General features: G+C 34.4%; 2 protein-coding genes across 2 annotated transcripts in view; one reads left to right on the top strand and one right to left on the bottom strand.

Moving 5' to 3' along the window:
- Nucleotides 1-939, bottom strand: part of LOC120518643 (armadillo-like helical domain-containing protein 4) — a 73,542-nt gene extending 72,603 nt beyond the window's left edge. The window contains exon 1 of the mRNA XM_039741530.1: nucleotides 836-939. The gene's annotated coding sequence lies outside the window, so the exon portion shown is untranslated. The remainder of the gene's footprint in view (nucleotides 1-835) is intronic.
- Nucleotides 940-2,024: 1,085 nt separating this feature from the next.
- actr10 (actin related protein 10) lies at nucleotides 2,025-25,358 on the top strand. The gene is made up of 13 exons (XM_039741115.1): nucleotides 2,025-2,222; nucleotides 6,484-6,556; nucleotides 8,368-8,450; nucleotides 8,616-8,724; nucleotides 9,273-9,380; nucleotides 11,533-11,600; nucleotides 14,937-15,016; nucleotides 15,310-15,345; nucleotides 15,584-15,663; nucleotides 16,068-16,141; nucleotides 16,435-16,516; nucleotides 17,697-17,898; nucleotides 22,960-25,358. Exons 1-13 carry the CDS (start codon nucleotides 2,146-2,148, stop codon nucleotides 23,139-23,141), a joined length of 1,254 nt encoding a protein of 417 aa, XP_039597049.1. The 5' UTR covers nucleotides 2,025-2,145; the 3' UTR covers nucleotides 23,142-25,358.
- Nucleotides 25,359-27,091: the final 1,733 nt, after the last annotated feature.

Genomic DNA, 27,091 nt, shown 5'->3' with positions numbered 1-27,091 from the left:
GAAATTATGAAAGAAAAATAAATACAGCAGCACGAATACAAATACTGTACAGGTAAGATTTGCTGTTCATACAGTTATAAAACTAAATAACGCTAATCTTTTGGGCTCTAAAAGTTTAAGGTGGTTGTAAACGAAAAGGCTAGCTAATAAATCAGTCATGTTATCATCTTTTATGGTGAGCCCCCTTCACCTTATCCATCACCTCGCATCCACTGAGTCGTAGGAAGCATACAAGTGCTGTCAATAGCACAGACGAGAATATTTCGCTCAGATTAATTAAATACTTTAGAATCACCGAAGCTGTAACCCACCTTGCTAGCTTCCGTCATTCGCGTGTGAGTCAACACTTGCACAAGTCATCGTTTCTGAGAGAACAGTGAAATGAGTGGGCCAGACACCCATACGACTATCAGAATACTGCCGTTAATTACATAATAAATATGTACGTGTAAAGTAAAACCAATCGTTTAATTAGATCTCTAACAAATACATACTGAATGCATCTACTGCAAAATGTACAAAATCGAATAAACATGTATTTAAAAAGCTGATTTCTTACAAGGGAATAATGTATTTAACGTACAGTATTTCTAAATACTGTACACGTTTTAGCACAGGCATACTACGATCTAATAAAAAATCAAGAAATCCTATGTGACCACTAAAACAATAATTAGTCGTGCCTGCCATGCGTTTACACACAAGGCGACATGCCCAAAATGCCACAGGACCACCGACACCTGTCCACTAGCTCCTAACCTTTTTGTTCTAATGTCTCAAACAACGGACTGGCGAACATGCTAGATATAACGGGCCGGATGGAAAGACACCTTACCCGTAGATATGTTGGGAGTGACAGGACCGCTCCTGTCTGGAGAGAGGGGCTTGTCCTCGGTGTGCACAGAGCGATGCGTCTTTTGTATAACAATGGAAAATAGAAGCGCTAGCGACGACGAATCAGCGATGGTTTTATTATTTGGCCAGGGGGCGCTGTGCTTAACGGAGCAAGAAAGACTAAAGACTTAGACATCACGCATAGCGATGTCCCAAAACATAGCGATATGCATAAACATGAAGGAACTAAAGGGCAAAATTCACGTGCCCTTATTAATCAAACATCGCGAAATAACACAGACTATCTATCTATCTATCTATCTATCTATCTATCTATCTATCTATCTATCTAAATAGTAATATGTCTAGAGACGCAAAATCACTATATTCGTTCTCTGAATGCACTCAAAGTAACAGAACACATTATTGTCACAAATAGATGAGGCAAAAAAGGGTATGCTACTAAATTTATTGCTTAGCGGGAACGAATTATCATAAACTGTGGGAGATGTGCCAGCCCATATAAGCCGGGTTAATTTCGAAAGGTCACTAAATATACAGTATGAAATATAAAGAAGATGCGCATTGTTTAAAATGCATTCCAGCAATCGTACGAATGAACTTCTTTTAACCAGTTCCTACCGGTGGTCCCTTTAGGGAGGGGTCTTCACCGTTAGATACTGTGGGCGTTGTTTTTCAATGTAATGTAACATTTTATTGACCTAAATTCATATTCTTCTAGTAAAATCTACAAATCTGTTTCACGCCATAATTAGGCTCTAAAAGTTCATATAGACTTTGTAATCGTGATCAATTATGATGGCTGTATTTTATAACCTGAATTTTATTAAACAAAAATAAAGAACAATTTAATTCACTAATATGTTTAGTTTTGCTGCAATAGCTGAAGACCGAAAACACAATATACTTGTAAAAAACAAGAATGTACCAATATGAACGCTTTATGATTTTAAAGATCAGAACAGTACAGCAGGACCTTTTGCGGTCATGGTTGTTCTTTGTTTTTACGGGCTGTAAGATTGCCTTAATTTGAATGAAAACCTTTACCACATTCTGTCGTGTAGATTGCTGAAGGAATAATCTAACGACACTTCATAAATTCGTAGATATATGTTTGAATTTTTCAGGCACATACGGGGCAGCCTCTTTGAAAAGCTTGGGTCATAGGACCCCAGGTTCAGCCCGTCCGCCCCGCCCTCACTTCGCTCTGGTTTACATGTTGTTCTGCGTTCGTTATATGGTTTGTTGTCAATAATACTGTAAATTTTTGCAAAAACTGGCGGGGTAAAAATGCCTTTGTTTGAGGGGCTGGGAACAGGAGGCGAAAAGACAGCTGTTGTCGTCGACTTAGGAGCAGCCTATACAAAGTAAGATCCGCTTCTGCTCTTGTGATTTGTTTCTGGCATAATAGTGTTGACCATCTGTAATGTTCTTCGTCTTTAACTTACTCCTAAAATCGAATATGTCAATATTGCTTTTCATTTGAGCTGTTTTACGATGTGTGGGTTGATCTCAGGTTTTTCAGTTTTTCCAATCCGCTTGTACGCGGTCATTTAAAATCATCCACTCCCGGAGTACTAAGTGAAGATGCTGTTCAATGGTCATTATTAATTAATTGTATTACGCTTTATGTATTTCAGTATACGCGTTTATTTTTCGGACATAAATACCTGGCCACATTGTTTTCTCATTAACAGTTTATTTGAGTTGGCTTTCTAGTTCATATTTTAGACGTGTTATACTGTATATATTTTGATCTAACTATCTGAATTCATGAGGTGTTACCTTAGTTCTGCGTTTGCTGTATAGTTTTCTTAGTTTGACAGCAAGCCGGAACAAGTTTTTTTGTGTTCATCACTTAGACGGAGTGCCTGTCAAGTTTGTCATTCACGTTTCTAGATATTCAGGCATAAAGGTTGGAGGTAAAATTGTTAACTATGTAACTGCGATTCTCTTTACTGAACCGATTTTGTTTATATTGGAGCATGCATTTTTCTGAAATTTTAAGCAGAGCATTATGGGAGATATGCGTGATAATCTCTTGAGATATGGATAACTGATTTTGTTTGTCATTTTTATACCTGAGAATAAAAAATCTAGATATGTCAATTAAAAAAACTTGTGAAGTTAGTGAGCATTGAGTTATGAAATGTAATTAAATATGTTTATTACATGTGTGATATCATAATGTATAATTAATACTACTGAATTCTAAAATCATAGTTGTCCTCAGTTATATATATTTATATATATTTATGAAAGCACTTGGTTTGGATTACTTGTTAGTGGTGTGTAGTTAAAAAAAATGCCTTTCCATTATCAGAATGAAGTGGTTTGCAAACTGTTTGTTTATCAGTATTTAGATGTCACGTTGTTCTAATGCAGTGTAAAGCACGATCAAATAAAAACGTTTAATATATACACTGTAAATTAATATTAATAAACACCCAAGATCTACTAACATTTAAAGATAATGTAGTACCCCAATTTATTTTTTAAAGTGTAAACCTGTATATGTCTGCATATATAATGTATGTTTTTTGTGTTTATTTTGTAATATTGTGTGTTGCCTACCGTTTTTCTATTGCAAATGTGTACTGCTTCCTGAGTTTGTGATTCGAAGTACATTTTTCCTTCCACATCACAAAGATGTGTGTCTTAGGATAGCAGCACCTCAAAATTGGCCTAATTTTGGTAAAGGTGGTTGTGCCCTGTGATGGTCTCCATTCAGTGTTAGGTTCTGCATTGTACCTGAAGAGCCTGCACAGCTCACAAACCTCAGTTTGATTAAGCTGGTGGGAAAATGGATGCATGGATTAAGTATATCTTTTTGACCTGCTTACTTGTGAAGTTAGATAGATTGAAATATTATTAAAGGATAAGTTTGGTATTTTTCAAGTCAAAGTCATTTCTTCACAAATGTGGTATATATGCATTTGGCACCCAAATTTGTGCGCTATCTATAAATTAACAAAAAAAAATAATAATCTTGTCCTCACTGGTGCTCTACATTATAGACTATGGGGCATGGAGGGAAAGCTTAAACACTTGAGCAAGTGCATCCATTTTTTCAAGAAGAAACAGTTGCGATTCCATACATTGTAAAATAGTTTATACATGTCACTTTTGAATAACAAAAAAAAAAAAAAATTCTCCCACCGGGTGGTGGTTACCTCTCAGAAGACCAAATTACAGTAAACTTTTCTTGCCTTGTGGTTGGTTTTGTTTTGATTTAGTTCCATATTTATGTGAGAGCTCACATAAGTGGAACTCATCCCTACAAAGAGAAAAATACTACCAGGAATATGTGATAGTTATTTTCACACCCATTTTGTTGTCACGCGCATGGCCTGGAAACACAGAAGATGGGGATTGATATTTGACAACTATCTTATCTTGACAAATGGACGTATTTAGTAAGTTTGTAAGCTTTTTCTCTGTGCCCCATACACTCCATTGTAAAGCAGCAGTGCAGCCCAAGCCAAGGTCACATAATAAAACAACGAATTAGCTGTTCCACATATACCAACAAGATGCCATCTCAGATACAAGTATAACTATACCAAATAGAATGTCCGTTTACTCATTAAGGTAAATCTGTCATTATCAAAATACTGTGTGTAAAGACAAAATTTATAAAGAGCTTAACATTTATAACATTTTTAAGAAAAATACATCAGTGGATTTGTATTTTTTCCACCATTCTTTGAATTTTGTTTCTGTTTGGTTTTTCTATCTTTTCCATTGTTTGGTATGAATTAAAGATATACACGTTTCTCATGTATTTTTGTGACTTGGTATGTTAAAAATCATTTTATTTTCTCCTTTCCCTGCTTTTAAGCATTTATGGTTTAATTACAAGTTGGACACAAATTTAACTGTAGCGTGAACTCAATGAAGAGAAAGTATTGTTAAAAAAAAAAAAGATGACTCGCACAGTTTCCCATATCTTAAAGTTTTATACATTTTAGCACAAAGCCTTAGTTCCTATTGTCCTCACTGACACTTAACAAGGACATTATATCTGATGCATAACTAACTATCACATCTTCAGTTGTTATCAACAAAGTGTTAATGTTAGAATAAAGTTCTCTTTTACCAGTCTCCAGCTAAAGGATTAATATAGATAAGGCTATGTAATATAAAAACGTATTGATCAATAAAGATGGGATAATGATTAATAACTCTTCATTTTAAAAAGTCTTGTGATAAAGATAAAAGAAAAAGTAGAAATGGTGACCTGTTGCTCAATACTGTATTACGTAGACTAAGAGCATGTCAACCATTGTCACAGAGTATTAAAAGACAGACAGGAAAGTATTAAGAATTACTGAAGATTTCAACTGGCTGGGATATAAATGTGACTGAAACCTGCAGTCACAAAACTGGAAGACTCTGACCTGATAGATGATCAGCCATAGTAAAGCAGAGCAGGGCAATAAAATCCACTCCTGTTGCAATGACAAAAAATGTCCAACTGTTTTAAAATCATAGCTGTGTCAGGAAGAAAACGGAGTCAAAGAAAAATCAATGTTTGTGAATTGTGTTAATATACGTGAATACTGTGCAAACAATAAAGTGCACATTACACAAACTGGTCCGTTGTAGATCATATTCGGCCTCCTTACACTCTGAAATTACCTGTGGTTAAGAAAGAGCTAAAAATATGCATCATCTCTTGTGCAAAGGGTGCTTCATCAGAGAGCACAGATTTTATTGCCAAAATAAAGAGAAGCTCTGACGACAAGAAAACCCTTCCAGATGCTGAACATCATTAAAAGAACAGAATAGCAAGATATTGTTAAGTATGTCACTTAAACAACAACAGACTAGAATTGCATTACTATATCAACATGTCCAGATATATCTTTGGGTGTCATGCCAAACACTGGACTTCAAAGCAAATTCCCTAAAAACTCACCTTTTCAAAGCTGGGTGTGACATGACCATGTTGCAGGTTCCTTGAGTACTGATGGGAGTAGGGTGTTTGTTTCCATATTTAATGTCTTGAGCTACATGATGATTAATCCCTAATGTTATTTATTATTTACTTATTGCATATTTTTATAATTTAATGTAGTCCATACTGTTGCTGTTCTTTAACATAATGATTTTGTATTGATATTTATAAACTTATGTATTATTGTTTACAGCCCCTTTTATATTCTACCTAACACACATTCTCAGAGTTGAGCAACAACGCATTTCACTACATATTGTACTGTATTTATAATTGTATGTGACAAATCAAGTTTGATTTATAAATCTAAAATTAAAAAGCTATTTGATATTCATTTCCTTGCATCCGTGTATTTAAAATGTAGCTCTAGTAGCTCGTTTTAACATGGTTCTGGCAAATTAGTTTGTGATGCTAATATTAATCTTCAAAAGTGGATTCTAGAGTAGATAATTGTTATAGAATTCAACAATAAACCATGCTAGAGCATAATGTTAGATTTTGATGCATCATTGCAATGCAAGCACTTGCACTTGTGTATTAATTGACTAAAATCTGTTCAAACTGGAGAGAAGAGTGATTTTCAGTTCAAACAGACATTTCCTTGTAAAATGCCTACTCTGAACTTTGTGTATCTTTTGAGACTCTTAATAATATGTATCTTTGTATAGATGTGGTTTTGCCGGGGAATGTGGGCCAAGATGCATTATTCCAAGTGAAATTCAAAGGCCGGGATCTACACAGGTGAGCCTTTGCATCTTTTAGGAAATCTGTTGTTAATAGCAGAATTGTTTTCTTTGAGTGCCCACCCAGTTTTCAGTTATGCATATTTATATTTTTTTGGTTATCCCTGCAAATGTAATAATGCATTCTTTATTAGAAAGTCCAGTTGCAAAAAAAGATCTTTCTGCTTTTGGAAGTTTTATTTGTAGGTTATGTTTTTATACTTAATGAAAATTCCAACCTGTCTTGAAAATTATTTCATAAAAGCTTTTGATTGATAATGGATTGTTATTAGTGCCCATGTAAAGAAACTTCTAACCTATGTTCCTTCCATAATATTTAGTGTAAATCTTTTTTATTTATCTTCCTGCTGCTTTACCATTTTTTTTTTTTGGTATTTGTTGCACATTGTTCCGTTTCTCTTTCAATTTCAGAGTTTACATACAATTTCAGTATAGGAATTTTGTGATTCCGCTGTTTTTAAGCAGAAAATAACATTTGTAACACATATGTTTAGCTGTAAATCTAGCTAGACACATTGTGGTAAGAAAATGTGAGATTGGCATTCCACTTTAAATACATTTGTTTCAAATACACTTAACATGTTAATTACTCAGATCCATAATGTACTCAGGATGCTGGATCCTTGAGACAGCAGTGCTGCCAACAGTGTCACTGTCCTGATTAAACAAAATGCAAAATGTTTTTTATGACTGGCTTTTATTGTAGTGTTATATGTGATTCTGTTGTCATCTTTAAAAATAAGCCTATGGGATCCTGTAATATTTGCAATTTTTTTCTTGGGTATGAGTATCAATCCAATTCAAATATTTTTCTTGTTAATAGTATAGTAGCACATGAAATTCACACCAAATATGATCACATGGCCAAAAATCTGTTGTAATGTTACAACATTACAGTTCAAGTATTCCCCCCTGCCTCAATTCTGTATTCATATGTCAGAGCAAGATAATGGCTGAAATTTCCATATGTAACATTCAGGAAATCTTTTGGTGTTTATATGGAGACTGCTATATGACTGATAGCATTGTCAGGCAATGGGTAAATCCCTTCGAAGGAAGGAACATAGACATTTGATTTTGTCTTAACTCATAAGCCCTATAGGCAGGCTTGTGTACCTGAGAGCTTACAAGCAATGAGCATTCACTCAGAAGTACAATTGACATTAAATTGGCTTTAAGTGAGTAAATAGTACTAATATCTGAAGGCTGTTTTTTTTTTAACAGCCAAAGGAGCAGCACCTTCTGAGCCAAAGTAAAATCCAAACTACATGGGATACCAAAATATTAACCTTTATGAAGGGATTTGAATATATTTGTTGGCAATATCAACAAAAAAATAATGTCCCAGTTGAAACTGGGATGTTTTTTCAGGCAGTCTGAGCCTTGTAAACTATGTCAAAAACTCATCTGCTACAAGCAGTTGTTTTGTTGGAGAATTAACACCTTTATCAGATAGCAGAATGTGTGCCTTGTTTCCATAAAAAAAAAAAAAAACTATTTTCTTTTACTCCTTTTCCACTTCAGAGAAATATGTTGAAATTCAGTTTAAGTAAAGTAAGCTCTGTTACCACATTTTCTGATGTTCCTGCACCTCTATTCCTTTAAAGAAGAACCTGCAGGGATCAAGAGTAGTTATTCTCTAGACTAAATATACACCAAAACATATATTTACTCAAGTGGAGAACAAATATTTTTTGTAGGTCATGTTTTTTCACTATATTAAGAGAGAAGTAAAAAAGTTTAAAGTTGGCAAGATAGCAAGGTTTCCTCATAGTCTGGATCTAATACAGGTCTGATTTACCTTTTCAGCCAGTTAAAGTGGTCCAGTACAATGTTAACACAGAAGAGTTGTTCTCCCTCCTCAAGGACTTCATTCACATGCTGTATTTTAGGTATGCACTTCTTTATCATCAATATTCTAATCTGCCTTTAAATGAAAATGACAAAACCTAAAAATGAAAACATCTTGAAATTGCTAATGGTAATTTTATGATATCTTAATGTAATTGAAGTCACTGAAATGTAATTGCTAAACTGATCATCTTCTTATTTTATAGACACTTACTGGTGAATCCTCGGGATCGAAGAGTTGTGATCATTGAGTCAGTTTTGTGTCCCTCACATTTCAGAGAAACACTAACTAAAGTTTTCTTCAGACATTTCGAGGTACTTGGCTTGCAGCACATAGGGATAATTTAATATTTAAGGAAAACAGAGGCAGCTGTACCAACAGTAAAGCTATATTCAAGTAATGAATACACTCTATTAATTATTTTGAATGAACATTTTCACCGTAGACCACAATTAACTGGTGAGAATAATTATATAAAGGTGCTACCACAGATGACTTGTTGAATTGCCAAGATTGACACCTGGGTGCGTAATTGATAAAGTAATATTTTTTTACATAGGCAAAGACATTTTATTTTGCAAACTATATGAAATCAATTTATTTTATATAGCCAAAACATTTGTTATTAATGTTGGTTTTCTTTTGCTGTATTCCTTTTTCAATTTATCAGTAAAAATTTGATCACAAAAAAAAAACGATATGTATGAAATCAAGTTTCCTACACCTTTTAAATTACTGTAAGCTAAAACAGTAAACATTTCCTACTGATGTATTATGTATCTACAGTATTGTAATATATTTATGTTTTATTTCCAGACTGCAGATTGCTTCTAGGTCCTCATTCCCCTCTTAATTTTTATAGGTTCCTTCTATTCTTTTTGCTCCAAGTCATCTTATGTCTCTTCTAACTCTTGGAATAAATTCTGCAATGGTGATGGACTGCGGTTATACAGAGACTCTTGTTCTCCCAGTATCCTTTTTGAACAGTAGTTTTCAACCTATGGGCATTGCCCAACTTATGGGCAGTGCAATGTTTTCCAGGGGCTTCAAGATAGCTTTCTGAAAATCAGGACAGATGATTGTTACAGGTTCAGAATTAATTGGTAGAATCATGTCTCAGATATTGTAATTTTAGCATAGGAGTATTTTTGTGCTACACTGCCTATCATCAAAGTTTAAAATTTCGGGTTCATATTGTGTAGTATAAATCACTAAGGTTAAACACTCAACTCAGTAGGTGCCTTCATTTGGAATTGGCATTGGATTACAACATACATTAATGACATTGAAAAGACTGGCTTTCCTAAAGTGAGTTACACAGTAGTAGCATATGGCAAAAGGGTATCATATGGGAATGGATGAAATGTGCTATGTTTTGCAGTACCTCTCTGACCAGCAATAAGAATACATTTCTTTATTTTAAAATATTTAATTTGAACTTCCCTGTGATAATTACCATCAATTTAGCTTACTTTTAAAATTAAATGTAATGAAATTATTGCAATTGTCTCTTGTTGCAGACATGTACAGGTTTAAAAGTATTACCGAAGAAAAACTTATACAGACTGAATATAGCCATAACTTATTAATCTAAATACATGTTGAGTATCCAAAATCCAAAACTTATTGAGCACTGACATGGCATCATGAGTATAAAATTCCCCAGCAGGGGTCTCTCTTATATGCTTGACTTGGATTCGACTGTGAAAGTATGCTTACATCAAAAAGTGGATAAAATAGTGTACTGTATGTGCAGATTCAAAATGGATTTATTCTTTTCTGAATGGGATGTCTGTTTGAGCTGGAGTGGCAAACTTTTTTTTTTCTTTCTAAATCGGGGTTAAAGTTTCATTGGGCTAATTTCTTTATTGTTCACAATGGATTAGAAATGAAAAGTTCAGAAAGAACAGCTCCTGTCCCTTTCTGAAGAGGACGAAGCTTGATAGACTAGCAGCTCTCATTCAGAATATAGGACGTTGTGCAGGTTATTTATGTTGTTAAGATCTCTGAATATATATATTTCCTTTTATTGGTGAACAACAGTGGATACTGTTACAATGGCAGTGTTCACCCAACACCTTAACACCTGTTAGTCTCATTATTGGTATTCCCCAGTGTGTTGCCTTGGCTCAGTATTCTTTTTGCAGTCTCAAGTGCACACTTCCCAAGGATTACAGATTTACCTATATAATCTTAGGTTGATGAGATTTACTGTATTAGTGAACTGATCTGAACAGGGAGGAAGAGGTCAGAGTTATTGAGAATGAAGTATTTCACCCTCTCAAAGCCAGCTCCCAATCACCCCAACATTACTCCTAATCACCTTTGTTACTAAGAACTGTTCTTCTTGGATTTGTATTTACTGAATACACCCATACTGTACTTGTGCAATCTATAGAACTGTTTTTTTTACGTTTGGATAGCTTCTAACATTTTTGCTCGGGTCATAATGAAGCATACTGAAAAATGAATGTGGAATTTTTCTCTTAAGTGACAGCTAAAGTAATATGCATCTGTCTTTTATACAGTCTCCATCCATTTTGTTCATGGTCTTCTAACCCTTTTTTAGCTTAGGGTTGCATGGTGCCAGTTCCTCTCCCAAAAGTACTGGGTGCAAAGTAGAAAACAATTCTGGATATGCACACTCTGAAACACATACGCACACTTTCAGTCACAATGGGGCAATTTTGAATTACCAGTAGGACTAACATCCATTTCTTTTGGATGTGGAAGAAAAGTCCAGACAAAGGGAATGCAAGTTCCACAAGATAATGTCTAGGCTGTGATTTGAACCCAGACTTCCTGAGATGTAAGGTAGTAGCTCCAATTGGTGTGTCAGAATAGTGTGGTTGTGCAGTTTATTTTTCTTTTACTCTTTTTTTTTTTTTTTCTTTTTTTCTTCTAAACTTCTCATTAGTACTGTTGTACTGTTTCTTTTCCTTATGTTGGCGAAAGGTGCCGGTATGCTGAAAAACAAAATAGACTGCTTTATTGTCAAGATCCACTAACAGATATCTTCAGCAGTAATCAAGTTGTTTGGTTAAGTGTAGTAAATGGGACAAGCAATGTGTAGGAGAATGATGTGGAAATTTGTTCTGTTAAATGTCCTTATCCCAGTTAAGGTTTATGAAGGAATCCCTATTTTATCATTGTGGGAAGCTCTACCTTTGGGTGGAAAAACAATCCACAAGTAAGTGTAACTCCATTTTTACAATTATTATAATGAAACTGACATCATTATATTACTGTGTTCAATTTTTTTTACACTTTTCCTGTAATTCAAGCAAGTTAAAGACTACATATTAAATTTAGAAGTTTTTTGCCCTTATAATATAGTGATCTCCATAACATTTTCTAGTGCACCAATTCTGAAGCTTTATCCTAGTGTTTGAATTTGAATTTTATCTACTAATTACAGATTATTTCTTAACTTTCCGTGTTAAATTCGACACTGTGTTTATTCCTGTAGTTTTAGAGTTGGGTATTAACAGTGCACAGACTTGTGAGAATGTTTGCTAAGATTTATATTCTACCTAACTTGTAATTAAGAAATCCTTTTTTACTTGCAGTTTATTTTCATTTTGCATACACTACTTGTTAACATTTCCCTCTGTTTTTGTAGTGAAAAAGACTAGACACTCCTGCATAATAGTCATGTAACTCGAAATTTTCTATCTATTTAATGTCAGCTGTTCTGTATGTGCTAATCAAATAGAGGAATGCTTTTCAAACATTTTCACATTTTGGCAGAAACCATAAAAAATGTCTGAACAAAATATTGTATTTGGATAAACAACAACAACAATAATTTCTATAGCATACATACAAACGTTATGAGCTTACAGTGTTTTATAAGATGTCACATGTTTCAAGAAAAAAATAATTAGAAATAAGTATATAAATGCATGAAATACAAAAAAGAGTAAATAAGAATAAATCAATACATGCATAAATAGTAAAGATATACAGAACAAGTAATGGATAAAGTTGAGTTATTGATTCATTTTTAAGTCTCTTATGAATACAGTATTCCAATGCTGGTCAGATTGCCCAGCGAACAGAAAACATAAAAAAAACCTTTGGGGATTCTAGAGCTAAAAAGAGTGCCTGCCCCCACTGGGCATACTACCTAACATAAATATGCTTAAGTAGTTCTTATCTTTTTTTGAGCGTCTTCCTAATAAATTCAATGCAACAGGCCCCTTTCAAAGTTGTAGCATCTACATTTATTCCAATGTAACAAGTAGCTGATCAACACTGTAAACAGCAAAAGAAAGCAAAGAAAAGTAGATGATTGCAAATTCAAGAAGTATATATTACTTCAGTACATGTATAATCTTTTAGAAGTGGAACTAAAATGCAGCTATGAAAATGCTAGGTTAAAAAATGTGTTTTTAGGAGAGTTTATGTGCATAACATCAAAAGACCACCTGACCAGATTTGCTCATTATTCGAGGAAGTAAGCGTTAAGTGTTCAAGGATATACGAGGTCAACTGGGAATATAAGGGGACAAACACTCCAAAATGTAAGTAGGAGCAAAAGTATCAAACACTTCATATACCATTTACAATATTTTTATATCAATTTTAAAGGAGACAGGTAGCCAGTGTAATGATGCTAAAATTGTTGAGGCATGCTCAGAATTTCTTTTACTGGTTAAGATTTTTGCTGCTGCAATCTCTACTAACTTCAACCGATTCATGCCTTTTGTTCGGGTCCCAATCTGGGTGGTTCGTCATGTGGTGGGTGCGCTTATGCCCTGTAATCAGTGCATGCTCCAAACCAACCTGTTAGGACTGCATTACAGTAATATTATTAAATAAAAACAAAAGCATGAATTAGTTTCTTAGCATCTTATAATGTTACGAAGAGATCTGACTTTTGCAATGTTTTTTAAATGAAAAAAAAAAACAGTTCTAACAATGTGTTTATTGTGAAAGCATATAAATAAAGATTGTGGATGGATATCTATAAAGGAAAGTTCATCACATCTGAATTCATTCTAGTGTATACATTTTCATAGGTGTTAACATTACTGTTTAAAATTTCTGACTTGAAAGAATACTACCAGAAATAAATTAAACTTGTATTGGCAGCTGCTTAGACAGTGGTTTTAAAATGAAAAATGCAAAATGCAGGCACGGTGGTTCTTAAGTTTGTGTTTGAAATGATTATGCTAGCCCATAATGCAGTCTAAACATCTGTTCTTCTAATGCCAGATAGATGCCAATTCCACTTTATTTACCCAACCTCTTCCTACTGTGTAAGGGCAAGGTTCACTCAGCTTCGTTTGTATTTTATTTTATTTTTTTAAAATAACTGTGTTCTGAATGCTTGGCATGGTAAGATTTCCATTATAAAGATTTCACAAATCCATAGAACTTGATGTACAGTATGTTGTTGTACAATGATCATTTACCTGCTGTTTATGCTCATATACAGTATCTTTCAATTAAAAAACACCCATCAAAAAATAAGGAACCTCTGTCAGTCTACAAGGTTTGACAGTTTAATTTCTGGAATGGCTGTGTAGCGTTGCCTGTTCTACAAAGTGCTACTGAGACATTGGAGTTTTTGAAAGGGGTGTATGGTGTGAATGCTATGAAAAAGTAGATTGTCTTTGAGTAGCATAAGAAGTTCAAGGAGGGGCAAGAAGATGTGAATGATGATGCCAGAAGTGTATGATCCATCATGATATGCTCAGTGTTCATGACTTCCTGGCATACAAATCACTCACAAAATTGGATCTTCCATCCTATTCACATTACTTATGAATAGTCCCTTAAAAACCTCCATGAAATGATGAAGATTTTCAGATATTTCTGACATTCAGTGTAAAGTGACAAAGAATCTCAAGGGTATTCCAGAAAGAGAGTTCCAAGTATGCTTCTAGCAATGGCAGCGGTGTCCAACTAAATACATAGCTGCAGCAGGAAATTAGTTAGAAGTTGACAGTAGCCCCTAGTGAACAGATATGCACAGTTTTTTTTTTCTTCTACAGGTTCATTCCAGAAGTTAAATTGTCACAACCTTGTACAATATGTACTTTGGAAACCAGCATTATGTGTAGATTATGTGTAATATTACCTTGCATTGTGTAAAATAGCTTGTTTAAAAACAAATATTACATCTGGTCATATTAGCAGTTTTATAACAGTTATGTAAAATAAATATATAACATGATTAAAAATTTAAAAGCTGTATTGACTCTGGTCCATTTTCAGAATTATATACCCGTAATTATCAGATTGTACTTTTTTTTTTTTTGCATATATAGCACTTTGATTTTGATACTACAGTATTAGTATTACTCTTGATCCCCTTCTCTTCTGTGCAAAGTTGTAACAATAGAAAATGAATGTCAAAATGCATGATAAACTGCGCTAAGATACAGTAGTACTTCAGTTGAGAAGAAAATTTGAAAATAAACTTCAGCTTTAAAGATATTTTGGTGTAGAGTGCATTTGTTTTTATAGGAGGCTTTCTTCGTTGTATTTAATTTTATTTTATACTATATTCATGTAGGGAGCTAGAGAGCATGCTGGTTGAGCAGTGTACTGTAGACACTGACTCTGCCAATGGCCAAAGTCTGCCATCTGTCATGGGTGAGTACCTGCTGAAGCCAAATAAGTATTTCATTAAGATAAGCAATTTTGTTTATTTCTTGCTTTCCTAATAAAATGGATGTATGAAAGGCATGAATTGCAAATTTTTACAGTATACTGTGAATTAAAAACCAATCTGTCTCCATCACTGTGTCATGCTTAATTGTCTTTTGCTAAGAAATGCATCAGTTTTCAAAGTACTGTTTTGCATAACCTAGTTTTATGTATTAACTAGTTTTTATATTTAAAGCATACATTCAGACAGTTGTCATTTTTTAATTTTGCATTCCCAGGTTCCATTTCAGAAAGCATCATTGAAGACATTAAAGGTAAGTGGTTCACTTAATTTAACATCATTAAACCAGAAACTGTTCCCCTTGTGACTTTTCTGCTTTTCATACTCTTTTTGTTTTCTTTTAGGAATGCAGACTTATGCAGAATCTTTCTATTAATCATATTCATTCAGCTGAATAGCTTATTTCTGATTTCATTATTTGAGAGAGGAAATTGCCTTTCTACAGTTATCAGTAAATATTTGTATTTTTTACTATCTCTGCTTGTTTTCAGTGCGTACATGTTTTGTTAGTGATCTTCACCGGGGGCAGAACATCCAAAAGGCCAAGTTCAATCTTGATGGGACAGCACAGGTAAATCTAGGTTTATATCCATTAGTATATGTTGCCATTGGAGAGACATAAATAGCCTGTAACGTTATTTAAAAAAAAAAAAAAAGTTATTTTTTTCTACATGAAATAGTCAATCTTTATTTTACATTAATCCTTTCATAAAGATTTAAAAATTGTCAAACTTTTGTGAATAATGAAAAAAATGTCAGCATCTAAAAAAGCAGGTGTAGCATTTGGCCTTAAATTAAGGGTTATTGTCAGTATCACCACCATGAAATTCTGGTGTCATATGGGATACTGTACTGGAGTAAGTGTCATCTTTGTGGCTAAAAGCAAAATGGTATTGAATAGATTTTCCTTAATAATATGCCATTTTCTTGATCATAAAAAAAGTTTTAATTATATGAAATCAAATTTATTTTTAGCGTCCAGATCCACCTCCAGATGTGGATTATCCACTGGACGGAGAAAAAATTCTACACATCAAGGGATCAATCAGGTGAGATGAAAGACTTCAAATTAAATACCTGCTTCTGCATTCTGTTAATTGTCTTACTTATTGGAAGTGTTGTTTTTTTTTGCAGTCTAGAACAATTTATTTTATCAGATGAAAGGCTTTTTCTTGGTGCTAAAGTGGTGACCATTGTTACTATATAGGGAGCAAATTAATGTGAAGCTGATTCTCACACTGCCATATAGAAATTACTTTTAGAAAAAAACAGTGTTACTTTTAAATATTAGATAAGAGATATTGTTTACAATACTTTTAAATACGACTCTCCTTGCTTTCAGAGATTCTGTAATTGAGATCCTCTTTGAACAAGACAATGAGGAGAAATCAATTGCCACTTTAATCCTGGACTCTCTTATTAAGGTACAATGCTGTGTATATCAAACGTTTTTGTCTCCCATTTAATTTTGTAACAATGGCCAAATTTCCACATATATATATATATATTTTTTTTTTACTTATATCGCCAGAAATGCTTGCAGATGTGATCTTGAGTATCAGGGTGATATTAAATCTATAGGAAAAATGGGTTTGTGATTATGTCCTATGACACTCTTAAGCTTTTATTTTTCCATCAGAAAAGGGTTAGATGTATAAAGATTTAGAAATATGCATTTAATCTAGCTCTGTCTCTGAGACTCCTTTTTGGCCTCTGTGACTGAAATCTTCTAAGGATATTAAAAAATCGTTGTCTTCTCTTTCTTTAAAGTGTCACATTCTGTTTTGGAGTTTTCTCTTGCATCTTCATAACTACTCAATATAAAGCTTTACAGAAACACTTTTATTTTTGTTAATGATCAGGTGTTTTTTTATTTTTTATTACTTTGTGATTGTCTCTATAACTAATCTCTAAGCTTCACGCATATTCTTGCACAGGATTCTGCTATCTGTTAATTTAACTAAAGATGTGGGTTCCTTTTTTCAGAGTATGAATAGTAATTTTTATTCCTCCCACTGCTAGAATGCAATTAAAATCAATTGTATATTTGTTTCAGAAATGGAGTGTGAAGTTTGAACATTCAGATTTGTACTTTTTATTTATGATTCTTTTGTAAATTAAGCCATTTATTTCCTAATAAGCCAATTGATTTGCATTTCTGTTTTAGATAGTGTAGGTAAAGGCAATTTAGAGATTTTACTTTTCGTTTGGTTTCAGTATTTACTATCTCTATGTACTTTTTGGCTATGGTTTTTATAAGTAAAAGTTGTTTTGCATGTCATATTTTTATTACTTTATGGATAATATTTTGAAGAGTTCTGTGCTCTCACAGCCTAGAAGTACACTGACAGAAACATAATTAATTGAATATCTTATGCAGTGGCTACATTCCTTCTTCTTTGTTAGAAAAAAAAGGTAGAGCTGTCATATGGACTTTCAGTCTTATTGAGATTATACAATCTTTTCTTATTCTGGTTCTCATCTTGGACAGAAGTAATGTTTCCATGTCTGTTTCTATCAGAATAGCCTCACTTCTGAGATATAAAGGTTTATATGTAAGATTTCTAATGTTGCCGCCATGTTTTTTTTTTTTTTTAAATACAGTGTCCAATAGACACACGGAAGACTCTGTCAGAAAACCTTGTAATAATTGGTGGCACAGCAATGCTGCCTGGATTTCAACATCGTCTCCTTGCTGAAATCCGAGCTTTGAAGGAAAAACCCAAATATAAACCGTCCCTATCAAATAAAACCTTCCGCATTCATAGCCCACCAGCCAAACCAAACTGCACTTCCTGGCTTGGAGGTGAGTACAAGTGAAGCATTTAAATGTTTTTTCAGCTTGCAGTGCAGGAACAATTGGTTCCTTGATTGAAGAACTAATAATTTATTTAATATGATGCTCTATACATATATATAGAGCACACATTCTCAAGGGCCTTTACAAATTAAATAATACTATTGTAGATTACACAACAACAATATACAAGATCATCCAATGCTTTAAAAAAGTTAGTAAAAGAAACTAGCAACAAGTGCTGAACATTAAAGAACACAATGTGAGAGAGAGAGCCTTCACTACCAAAAAAAAGCTACAGTAAACATATAAACATAAACAAAGCAGGATCATATCCAAGATGTGCTTGTTCAATTGAGTCACTGCTATCTCTAATGTACTGTTGAATGGCCAGGATTATTGAAAAAAGCAATGATACTAGGTAGGAGCACATCTAGCTTCAGCAAGAAGATGGTTCACAATGTGAACAAGGGATTCCTCAGTACTGTCCAGAGCAGAAAGATTGATGTAGATGATTGTCAATATTGAGTTGACTGAATAAAGTACATTCATGATATTTAGATGGGAAAAGATAAATGAAAGTTGTCCACAGTAGAGTAGTATAGGAATCTGTTTCTTCAGATCAGGAAAGGACAGGTTAAGCATCTGTGTGATGATAAATTGAGTAACATCAGCAGTTTAGGACCTTTAGATTGGCAGATATATGATCCAGTGAGCAGGTAGTTAGCCTGCAATTCGAGAGAAAGTCAGAGGCATTGGACCTGGAAATTCTTCATTTGTTGGAGAAGGAAGCAGGGTTGCACCAAGATGTTTAAAATTGAGAAGCTTTGCAAGACCATGGAGAGACCGGTCCTATTTTGAAAGAAGACAGAACCATGCAGAGACAAAGATAAAAAAAAAATACACCTTTTTTCAGGGTGAGACACCAAGTTGAGCATATTAAATAAAATACTAAACACAGCTTGCTCTTTTTTTAGACTTGTGCCTATGGACAACAGCAATGACTGCATTTACATGAACATAAGTGAATAACTCTGTTTTTTTTAAAAGCACACATTTATATGGGCAAGTAATCTTCTCCTTTGTCATTAAACTGCACAAAAAAGAGTTAAAACATAATCAACAGCCACTGTGAATCTGAAAATAAGCACAACGCCTATGATAATCTTCTTGTGTTTTATAAATATTTTTTGTCAAAATGATGCTTTATTAATAGGTTTCTGTTACCAGAATACAGGCAGCACACTCTTTTCTGTTTGGCTGTACGATTGAGCTCTGCAACGGACTGACCCAGTATATGTACTTTTTGCCTTACACTCAGTTTTGCTAAAATAATAATAATAATGCAGGTATTTTTACTCCAGTAAGATAAGTATTGTGTGAGGTTATTTATTACATTAAAAAAGTAACTTGACTAAGTTATGGGCATTTTAATGCATTACCCTACTGCACTAGAGACTGTGTTGCTGAGTTTAGCAGTGTACGTTCAGCTCATAAACATAAATGTACTATTTCTGTAATATTAAGACAAATTATTTCAGCCAGGAAACAGAATAATGTGATCGCTCGAACATTTGCTTCTGGAAATTTATTTTGCGGGTGCTTCTACCCGTGGCTGTGTGTGCAAAGCAAATACATGTGCAAGCTACAAAATCCTTAAACAGTAATCCAGTTAAGAGTTAATGGCCACATAATTTGGTTTTCCTCTGAGAACTCTACCTCTGTTAACCAGGTTTCTCAGAGGCCAATAACCCTATTTATGTAACTGGATTTAAAAAGGTTTAAATGGAATTTTTGAAATCAGATTTCTGTGAAAAGTTGGGTTATTGAAGCACATGTAAATGCACTGATTGGCAATTGATGATTGATTATCTAACATTGCTGATGGATGGTAGTTTGCCGATGACTTGAATCACATATTTGAAAACATCATAAATACCCTGTTTACACTAGATACTTGTATCCTGATTTTATAATGATAGGTATTAAAGGCATTGCATATACAGAAATGCATAGAAACTTTAAATGTGTTTTTAGCAGGCAGCTACAATTTGATTACATTTTCCCATCTCAAAATGCAAATTAGCAATGCATCTGCTATGGGAGTCAAAATGGTGGATGGGTCAATTTTGTACGCTTTATGCATAGTTATGCAATTAATAGCTCATGTTGTGAATGTATGTATTAAAAGTTACATGCAGATTAATTTTTTCATGCTTCTCCCTCAAAGCACAATATAACCAAATGCTTTAACTTTAAGTTTAATGGTGTACTTACAGTAGATCAATAAAAGTATACAGTCATCCATCACCTGTCTCGGGGGTTACGTTCCAGAACCAGAAGGTGAAAATCCGCAAAGTAAAAACCATATGTTTATATGGTTATTTTTATATATTGTAAGCCCTTATAAACTCTCCCACACTCTTATAAACATTTCCCGTAGAGTTATACAGCATAAACCCTTTGTATTCTCTTAGATATTAGGTAAGATTCGTTGAAATTATGTATGTAAACACACTGTTTATATACAGTAAAACCTAAATATTATAGATAAGATATTGAGCGTCTCCAATATCACACATGTTACATGTTATGTTACAGCCATTACGATAGATAGGCCACCAGCAATAAATACATACAATGCAAGAAAAATTGTATACAGTAAAATGTGTGTACAGTGACACTAGACGTATGTACATGTACTAAGTACTGTACGTAGAAAATTAATTATGGTTACTCGCCAACAATGAGACGACGACTTGTCCAATAACGATGAGTTTAATTTTACTGCACAACAAAGGAGAGCGTTACAGCTCTTCTAAAGGAGCCCCTTCAGGTGACTGTGTAGCACTGTTGTTGTTCTTCTTCCAGCAGTCTTCAATCCAAATCCCTAAAGCAGATTCCATCCAGACTACCGCCTTGTTACGTCCACTTGCAACTCGTTTTGTTCCCTGGTTAAAGGACACTGCGGCCATAGATCTTATATTCTTTTCCTCCTTTTTAAATAATAAGAATTGTGGACTCATTGGTGCCGTAATGACATCCTGCAACGGTGTAGCTGTTCGCTTCCTTCAACATATCCAAAACTTTTACCTTTTTGGCAATCGTTAGCATCTTCCTTTGGCGCTTGAGCACGGCTCCTGAAGCAGTAGCATGAGCAGATCATTTTGGAGCAATAACGAAGGGCTTGACTATGCACAAAGATAAACACAAAAGAGCACAAAAGTTAACTCTTTACACAGCGAAATACGTTGATGCTGAATGAGCGAGACAAGACTTCCTGGTTAACACAGCGGAATCGAATTCGGCGCTCCGTCGCTGAGCCAGTCAGCACACAGGAACTTAACTGCATGCTGTGATTGGGTAGCTTCTCAGCCATCCAGCAATAGCGTCCCTTGTATGAAATCAACTGGGCAAACCAACTGAGGAAGCATGTACAGGAAGTAAAAAGACCCATTGCCCAAGCGAAAAATCTGCATTATATATTTAGATATGCTTACATATAAAATCCGCGATAGAGTGAAGCCGCGAAAGTCGAAGCACGATATAGCGAGGGATTACTGAACTTAGAAACATAACCACAAGAAACAGAACAGTAAAACTGCTTTAGCTGAAAGAATGCAGAGAGTGGCAAGATTTTTTCATTTCTAAAAAAAGAATATTTTGCTTTTTTAAATTGATGTGTCATATTTACAAGCATAATGTCAATTTAATGAGATGCCTTTACCCCACTGAAAAATTAACAAATACTGAAAACTTCCATTTGTTTCTTTACTTGGTGAATCCACTACTTCTGCTTTACATATTTTATTTTGAAAAATGAAATACAAGTTATGTGAGAGCTTTTCTATTCGATACAAAATATCTAAACTTCACAGCTTGTTTCAGACTTTCCAATACTCACATTTTCACTTGTGCAATTAATTTCTCTGAGGCTGTCAAGGCTACTGTCAGCATGAAAAAATGTTTCAGACATTTTCCCAGTAGAAGGGTACGTTATATTATGTATCTGAGAGAGACTTGAAACACACAGGACTATTTTCAGCTTTGGAGGAGCATAGTAGAAAGACTGATATTGTCCTGAAACAACATATCCTTAATTGTGTCCTGCTAATTAGTCACAAAATGCACCATAGGTACAATCAACCTTATTCAGTAGTTACAGAAGCACCATTTTATAATCCATTAAGTAAGTGGGATCATTTGTTGGCTGCATACTTGTCAGTAACAACCAAATGTAATACATTTTACCCCTTTTTTAATTAATCGCCACCCTCATCTTTCCCATTTTTGTATTGAGTACAAGAGTTTTCTTAATCAGCATCCTAAACATAGGAATTGCAAGTGAACATACATATGACTGACTGTTCAAATTAATGCACAATATAATACAATTTATTTTTGTACAGCCCAAAATCACACAAGAAGTGCCGCAATGGGCTTTAACAGGCCTTGCCTTTTAACAGCGCCCCCAGCCTTGAAACTCTCTAAGAAGACGTGGAAAAACTCCCAAAAAAAGCCTGTGTAGGGAAACAAAAATGGAAGAAACCTTGGCAGTTTAAAGAGAGACCCCTTTCCAAGTAGTGTCAAAAAAATGGGGTCAATACAATACACAGAACAGAACACAAGTAATCCTCAATACAATATAATAGTGCAATAGAAATATTACAAGTACAGACCAGAATTCAACAGTAGATGGTATCACATAATACTCTTTGGATTTTTTCAGAATTATAGTATTTTATGTCATAATTAAATTATAAGAGAAATTATATGCTCTGAGTAACAATTGCAATGTAAAGTGAGATAACGTGTACACAAAAATAATTTAGAATGGAGGCCCCAGTGACTCTTGCTAAATGAGTGAAATGCACAAAAGAGCAAATACAGAAAATGAGATGGAATGCTTATTTTTAAGTGATTGGTGTATGGCTTTATTTACTTTTGCCATTAATGTTTTTAAACAAGGATTTTCTCAGAAGCAATATGACCCTCTAAAAGTAATTGCTTTATTAGCATTAGTATACCTTTTCTTGAAATAATCTTTTTTTTTTTGTTTTTGCATGACAGGGGCTATATTTGGCTCATTACAGGACATCCTTGGGAGCCGTTCGATATCTAGAGATTATTATAATCAGATAGGTCGTATTCCTGACTGGTGTTCCCTCAGCTCTCCTCCACCAGAAAGTGTCTATGATCCCGGCAAAACTCCACCTCCACTGATGAAGAGAGCTTTCTCAACAGAGAAGTGACGTGAATGGAGGCATGAAGAACTAAGCAAAGATGCTTCAGTTTGAGTGTTGTTTTATTGACTTTCCAGTTTGTACTTCATTTGTTTTTGAGCATCTAAACAATAAAGTAATATCTTGTGTTATTGAAGTAAGCTGAAGTCGTCTGATGAAACACAAAGAAGGCAACTCAAACTAAGTGGACAAATCCTCGTATCACTTTTCCATAGTTTTAACTGAGACCATAATTTTCCTCTTGGTAAACCTGCTCTATATTTAATGAAGGTTAATGTCATGTTTAACTTTTCTTAAATAGCACCTGACCTGCACTTTTTTTTTCCCAGTGTAATTATAATATTGCAATGAGTCGTCACCGAGAAGACAGCAAAACATTTAGCTTGGTTCAATCGCAGTTCAAATGTTTTAAGTTTTTACAAATTAACTGGGCCTTCACATTAACATGTTATGCCTGTATTTTTTCCACAGTTGCTCATGTGTATGCTTTTTTAAAGATGTTTTCTGTTACTTTTGAAGTTCCTACTTAGATTATATTAAATAACAAACTTAAAATCAATCAAAGTGCATTTTAAATAGAATCTTTCAAGGAGCCCACCTATTCAACATGCTTTTCAAACACATAACAAATAACTAAAAGTAAAAAGGCACATCCTTGGGAAATAAAAAAAAGAGAGAGAGAAAAAATAGAAAAAATTCACTGAAAATATAGTAGAAGACGACTAACATTTTTATATACAGTAATATCTTCCTATAGTTACTAGTGTCAAGGGATTTTACAATTACAGTAATTGCTTCAGTCTCTTAATTTTATCACATTAATGAGTGTAATAATTTGTAATTTTGATTGTGTTTACGTTAACTTTATGAGCCTAAAATGATAAAAACCATACAGGGAACCTTTGACTGGAATAGCTAAGTAACAAATAGAGTGTTATTTATTAAGCATGTCACAGCAGCTGCAGTTTGGAGTGTTGAGACTAATTTCCATTTTTCTCCTTGTGCAGCATTTTCTCTGGGATTGTGTCAATTCAAAACTGCTATCTGCATGTGGCTGCTGTGGGACCATTGCTCTTCGTATGTTAAGTTAAAGATATCCAAACCTCATTTGACATTTTCAGTTCTCTGCACTCTGCAAAGACTGAGAACGCACCACATTTTATAATACCAGAATAAAACAAAACCATACAACATTTACGCAAATAAAAGACATATCAAAGTTAATCAAGAATTAAGATCATTAGCATAAGATATTTTAACTACATTCATAGAGAAAATAAACCTTGAGTAACTGTATGGGGGATTTGGGGGGCCATCAATGATTACTTGTAGTAGACAAAGGTAAAATTTTCCTGATTCACCTGTAGCTTTTTATAATTTCATAAGCACTTACTGTAGTCCACCACTGTATAAACTAAAGTGAGATAGTGTGGTGTTGAGTCAATAAACTCTGAATAATCATGTTTGGAGTATCTCTGACTTTTCATTTCATTGAACAGGAGAATCAGTTTTACAAACGAGCATTGCAAAAAGTGTTACAAGAGAATAGTAAAAGAACAGAAACAAAATAGAAGGGGCTCAGTAACAATAATGATATAGAGGCCTTTAGTGTTGAGTGAAAAAACAAGCAGTTCCTGTTTGAGCAACTTGTTCCCCTTCTCTAATAAGGTTATGGTATAATGTGCATTTGGCTGAGCCCACTGGGACGTCCTAACATGCAAATCGTTCCAATGTTTGGGGACCATGGGGTTTAAATGCAGCTACTGCAGGTTAAAAATAATTTCTAGTGTATTTATGACTTGTTAGGCTACTTGTATCCGGTTTATTTTGGTTTTCATTTAAAGTACATTATCTTTAATATGCTCTTTGAGTGCTTAACACACATGACAGTTGGAAAGCCACATGAGATTGAAAATTTCAAGACAACTCTTAAGTTATCCTGGTACAAAGAAAACATAAACTAACACGTTCTTTGAATTTACAACAATGGCAAAAAAATCTTCAGTTTTTATTTTAGTTAGTGTTTCAGGAGCAGAAGTACTACTATTGAGGGAAAGTAGCTGTTTGTTAGATTGAAGGCTGTAATTTTTTTTTTATTTTTTTTGCTGTGTCCAAAGCTACCCGTTACATAAATGGATGTATCCCAGTCCATTTTCTGTAAACTGCATTCGGTGCAGTTTCTTTAAAGCCTGTTTAAATAAAGTTCACTTCATGTTGTTAATGAAATATTTTGTTGTTTCTACGCCTAATTTATTTCTTTACTTTTCAGAGTAAAAAATTGAACAAAACTGAATTGTTTGGTATTGTTTAATGACTTGTTCTGTTTCCTTCCAATTGTTATTTAAGCAACAACATAATGGTGAATGTGCAAAGGTGCAAATATGCCCAAGTTAATTGTTGTTAATAATGCTGCCACACTACATTTCCATTAGCAACTTGTTATAATAGGAATTAGTTAATGACACAAAAAGTGAAGTCTAAAACAAATTATTGAATAAAAATCTACAATTACAATGTAAACTAATTGAAATGTCAGTGATCTCTCTTTTTTTCAAAGCCACATTTCAATTTACATTTAATGGGTGCCAGAGCCTACCTTGACAGGAACAAAAATATCTCAATATACTATAAAAAAAAAAATTATTAATCAAGGCTAGTAAATATTAGTAGATACATAAATGATAAGACATCTAATCTATACTAAAAAAAAGGCAAAGCCCTCAGTGACTGACTGACTGACTCATCACTAATTCTCCAAGTTCTCGTGTAGGTAGAAGGCTGAAATTTGGCAGGCTCATTCTTTACAGCTTCCTTACAAAAGTTGGGCAGGTTTCATTTCGAAATTCTACACGTAATGGTCAACAACGTCCGCCATGTTGAACTTTCTTATTTATGGCCCCATCTTCACGAAATTTGGTAGACGGCTTCTCTGCGCTAATCGAAACCGATGTACGTACTTATTTCAATGGTATGACGCCACTGTCGGCCGCCATATTGAACTTTCCAACGTCACTAATTTTCCAACTTCCCGTGTAGGTAGAAGGCTGACCCCATCTTCACGAAATTTGGTAGGTGGCTTCCCTGCGCTAACCGAAACTAATGTACGTACTTATTTCGATGGTATGACGCCACTGTCGGCCGCCATATTGAACTTTCCAACGTCACTAATTCTCCAACTTCCCGTGTAGGTAGAAGGCTGAAATTTGGCAGGCTCATTCCTTACAGCTTGCTTACAAAAGTTAAGCAGGTGTTATTTTAAAATTCTACGCGCAACGGTCATAACGGTTGACAACGTTCGCCATGTTGAACTTTCTTATTTATGGCCCCATCTTCACGAAATTTGGTAGGTGGCTTCCCTGCGCTAACCGAAACCAATGTATGTACTTATTTCGGTGGTATGCCGGCACTGTCAGCCGCCATATTGAACTTTCCAACGTCACTAATTCTACAACTTCCCGTGTAGGTAGAAGGCTGAAATTTGATACTTATTTTGGTGGTATGATGCCACTGTTGGCGGCCATATTGAACTTTTCAACGGTCTTTGTTACTTATGGGTCCATCTTCAAGAAATTTGGTACGTGGGTTCCCAAATGAATCCTACTTACGTACATATATATACATCCATAGCCTGCAGCTCGGTCACCGTGTGAGGCAGCGTTGGGTCCCCCATCCCAACGCCTCCCACGTTGTTGGCTGCCTGCCTATATAAGGCCGTCATTCGCTCCAGTCTCTACATTCCCTACCTTGCTTCGCCACGGGACTGACGTCTCCCTGCTGATAACTACAGCCTTCTTATTTAATCCATGGCTTCTCCGCTGTTTTATTGTTTGTTTATTACAATTATAGTTATTGTGTAGGTATTTTAGACTTACTTTACATTGTTCGGGTACCCATTTCCTTTATCATTCCAACCGTACCCCCATTAATATATCTATCGAGGTGATCACCATCGATCAAAG

This window comes from Polypterus senegalus, chromosome 18, assembly GCF_016835505.1.
Source record: "Polypterus senegalus isolate Bchr_013 chromosome 18, ASM1683550v1, whole genome shotgun sequence".
NCBI classification, from domain to species: Eukaryota; Metazoa; Chordata; class Cladistia; order Polypteriformes; family Polypteridae; genus Polypterus; species Polypterus senegalus.
This window is presented reverse-complemented; position numbering and strand designations above follow the sequence as displayed.

Bases quoted from the DNA above. Each gene is read 5' to 3' on its own strand.
- actr10 (XM_039741115.1), top strand. From the start codon at position 2,146: ATGCCTTTGTTTGAGGGGCTGGGAACAGGAGGCGAAAAGACAGCTGTT. The intron at 6,557-8,367 runs GTGAGCCTTTGC...TTACCTTTTCAG, and splicing joins AAAGGCCGGGATCTACACAG to CCAGTTAAAGTGGTCCAGTA. The intron at 16,142-16,434 runs GTGAGATGAAAG...CCTTGCTTTCAG, and splicing joins CACATCAAGGGATCAATCAG to AGATTCTGTAATTGAGATCC.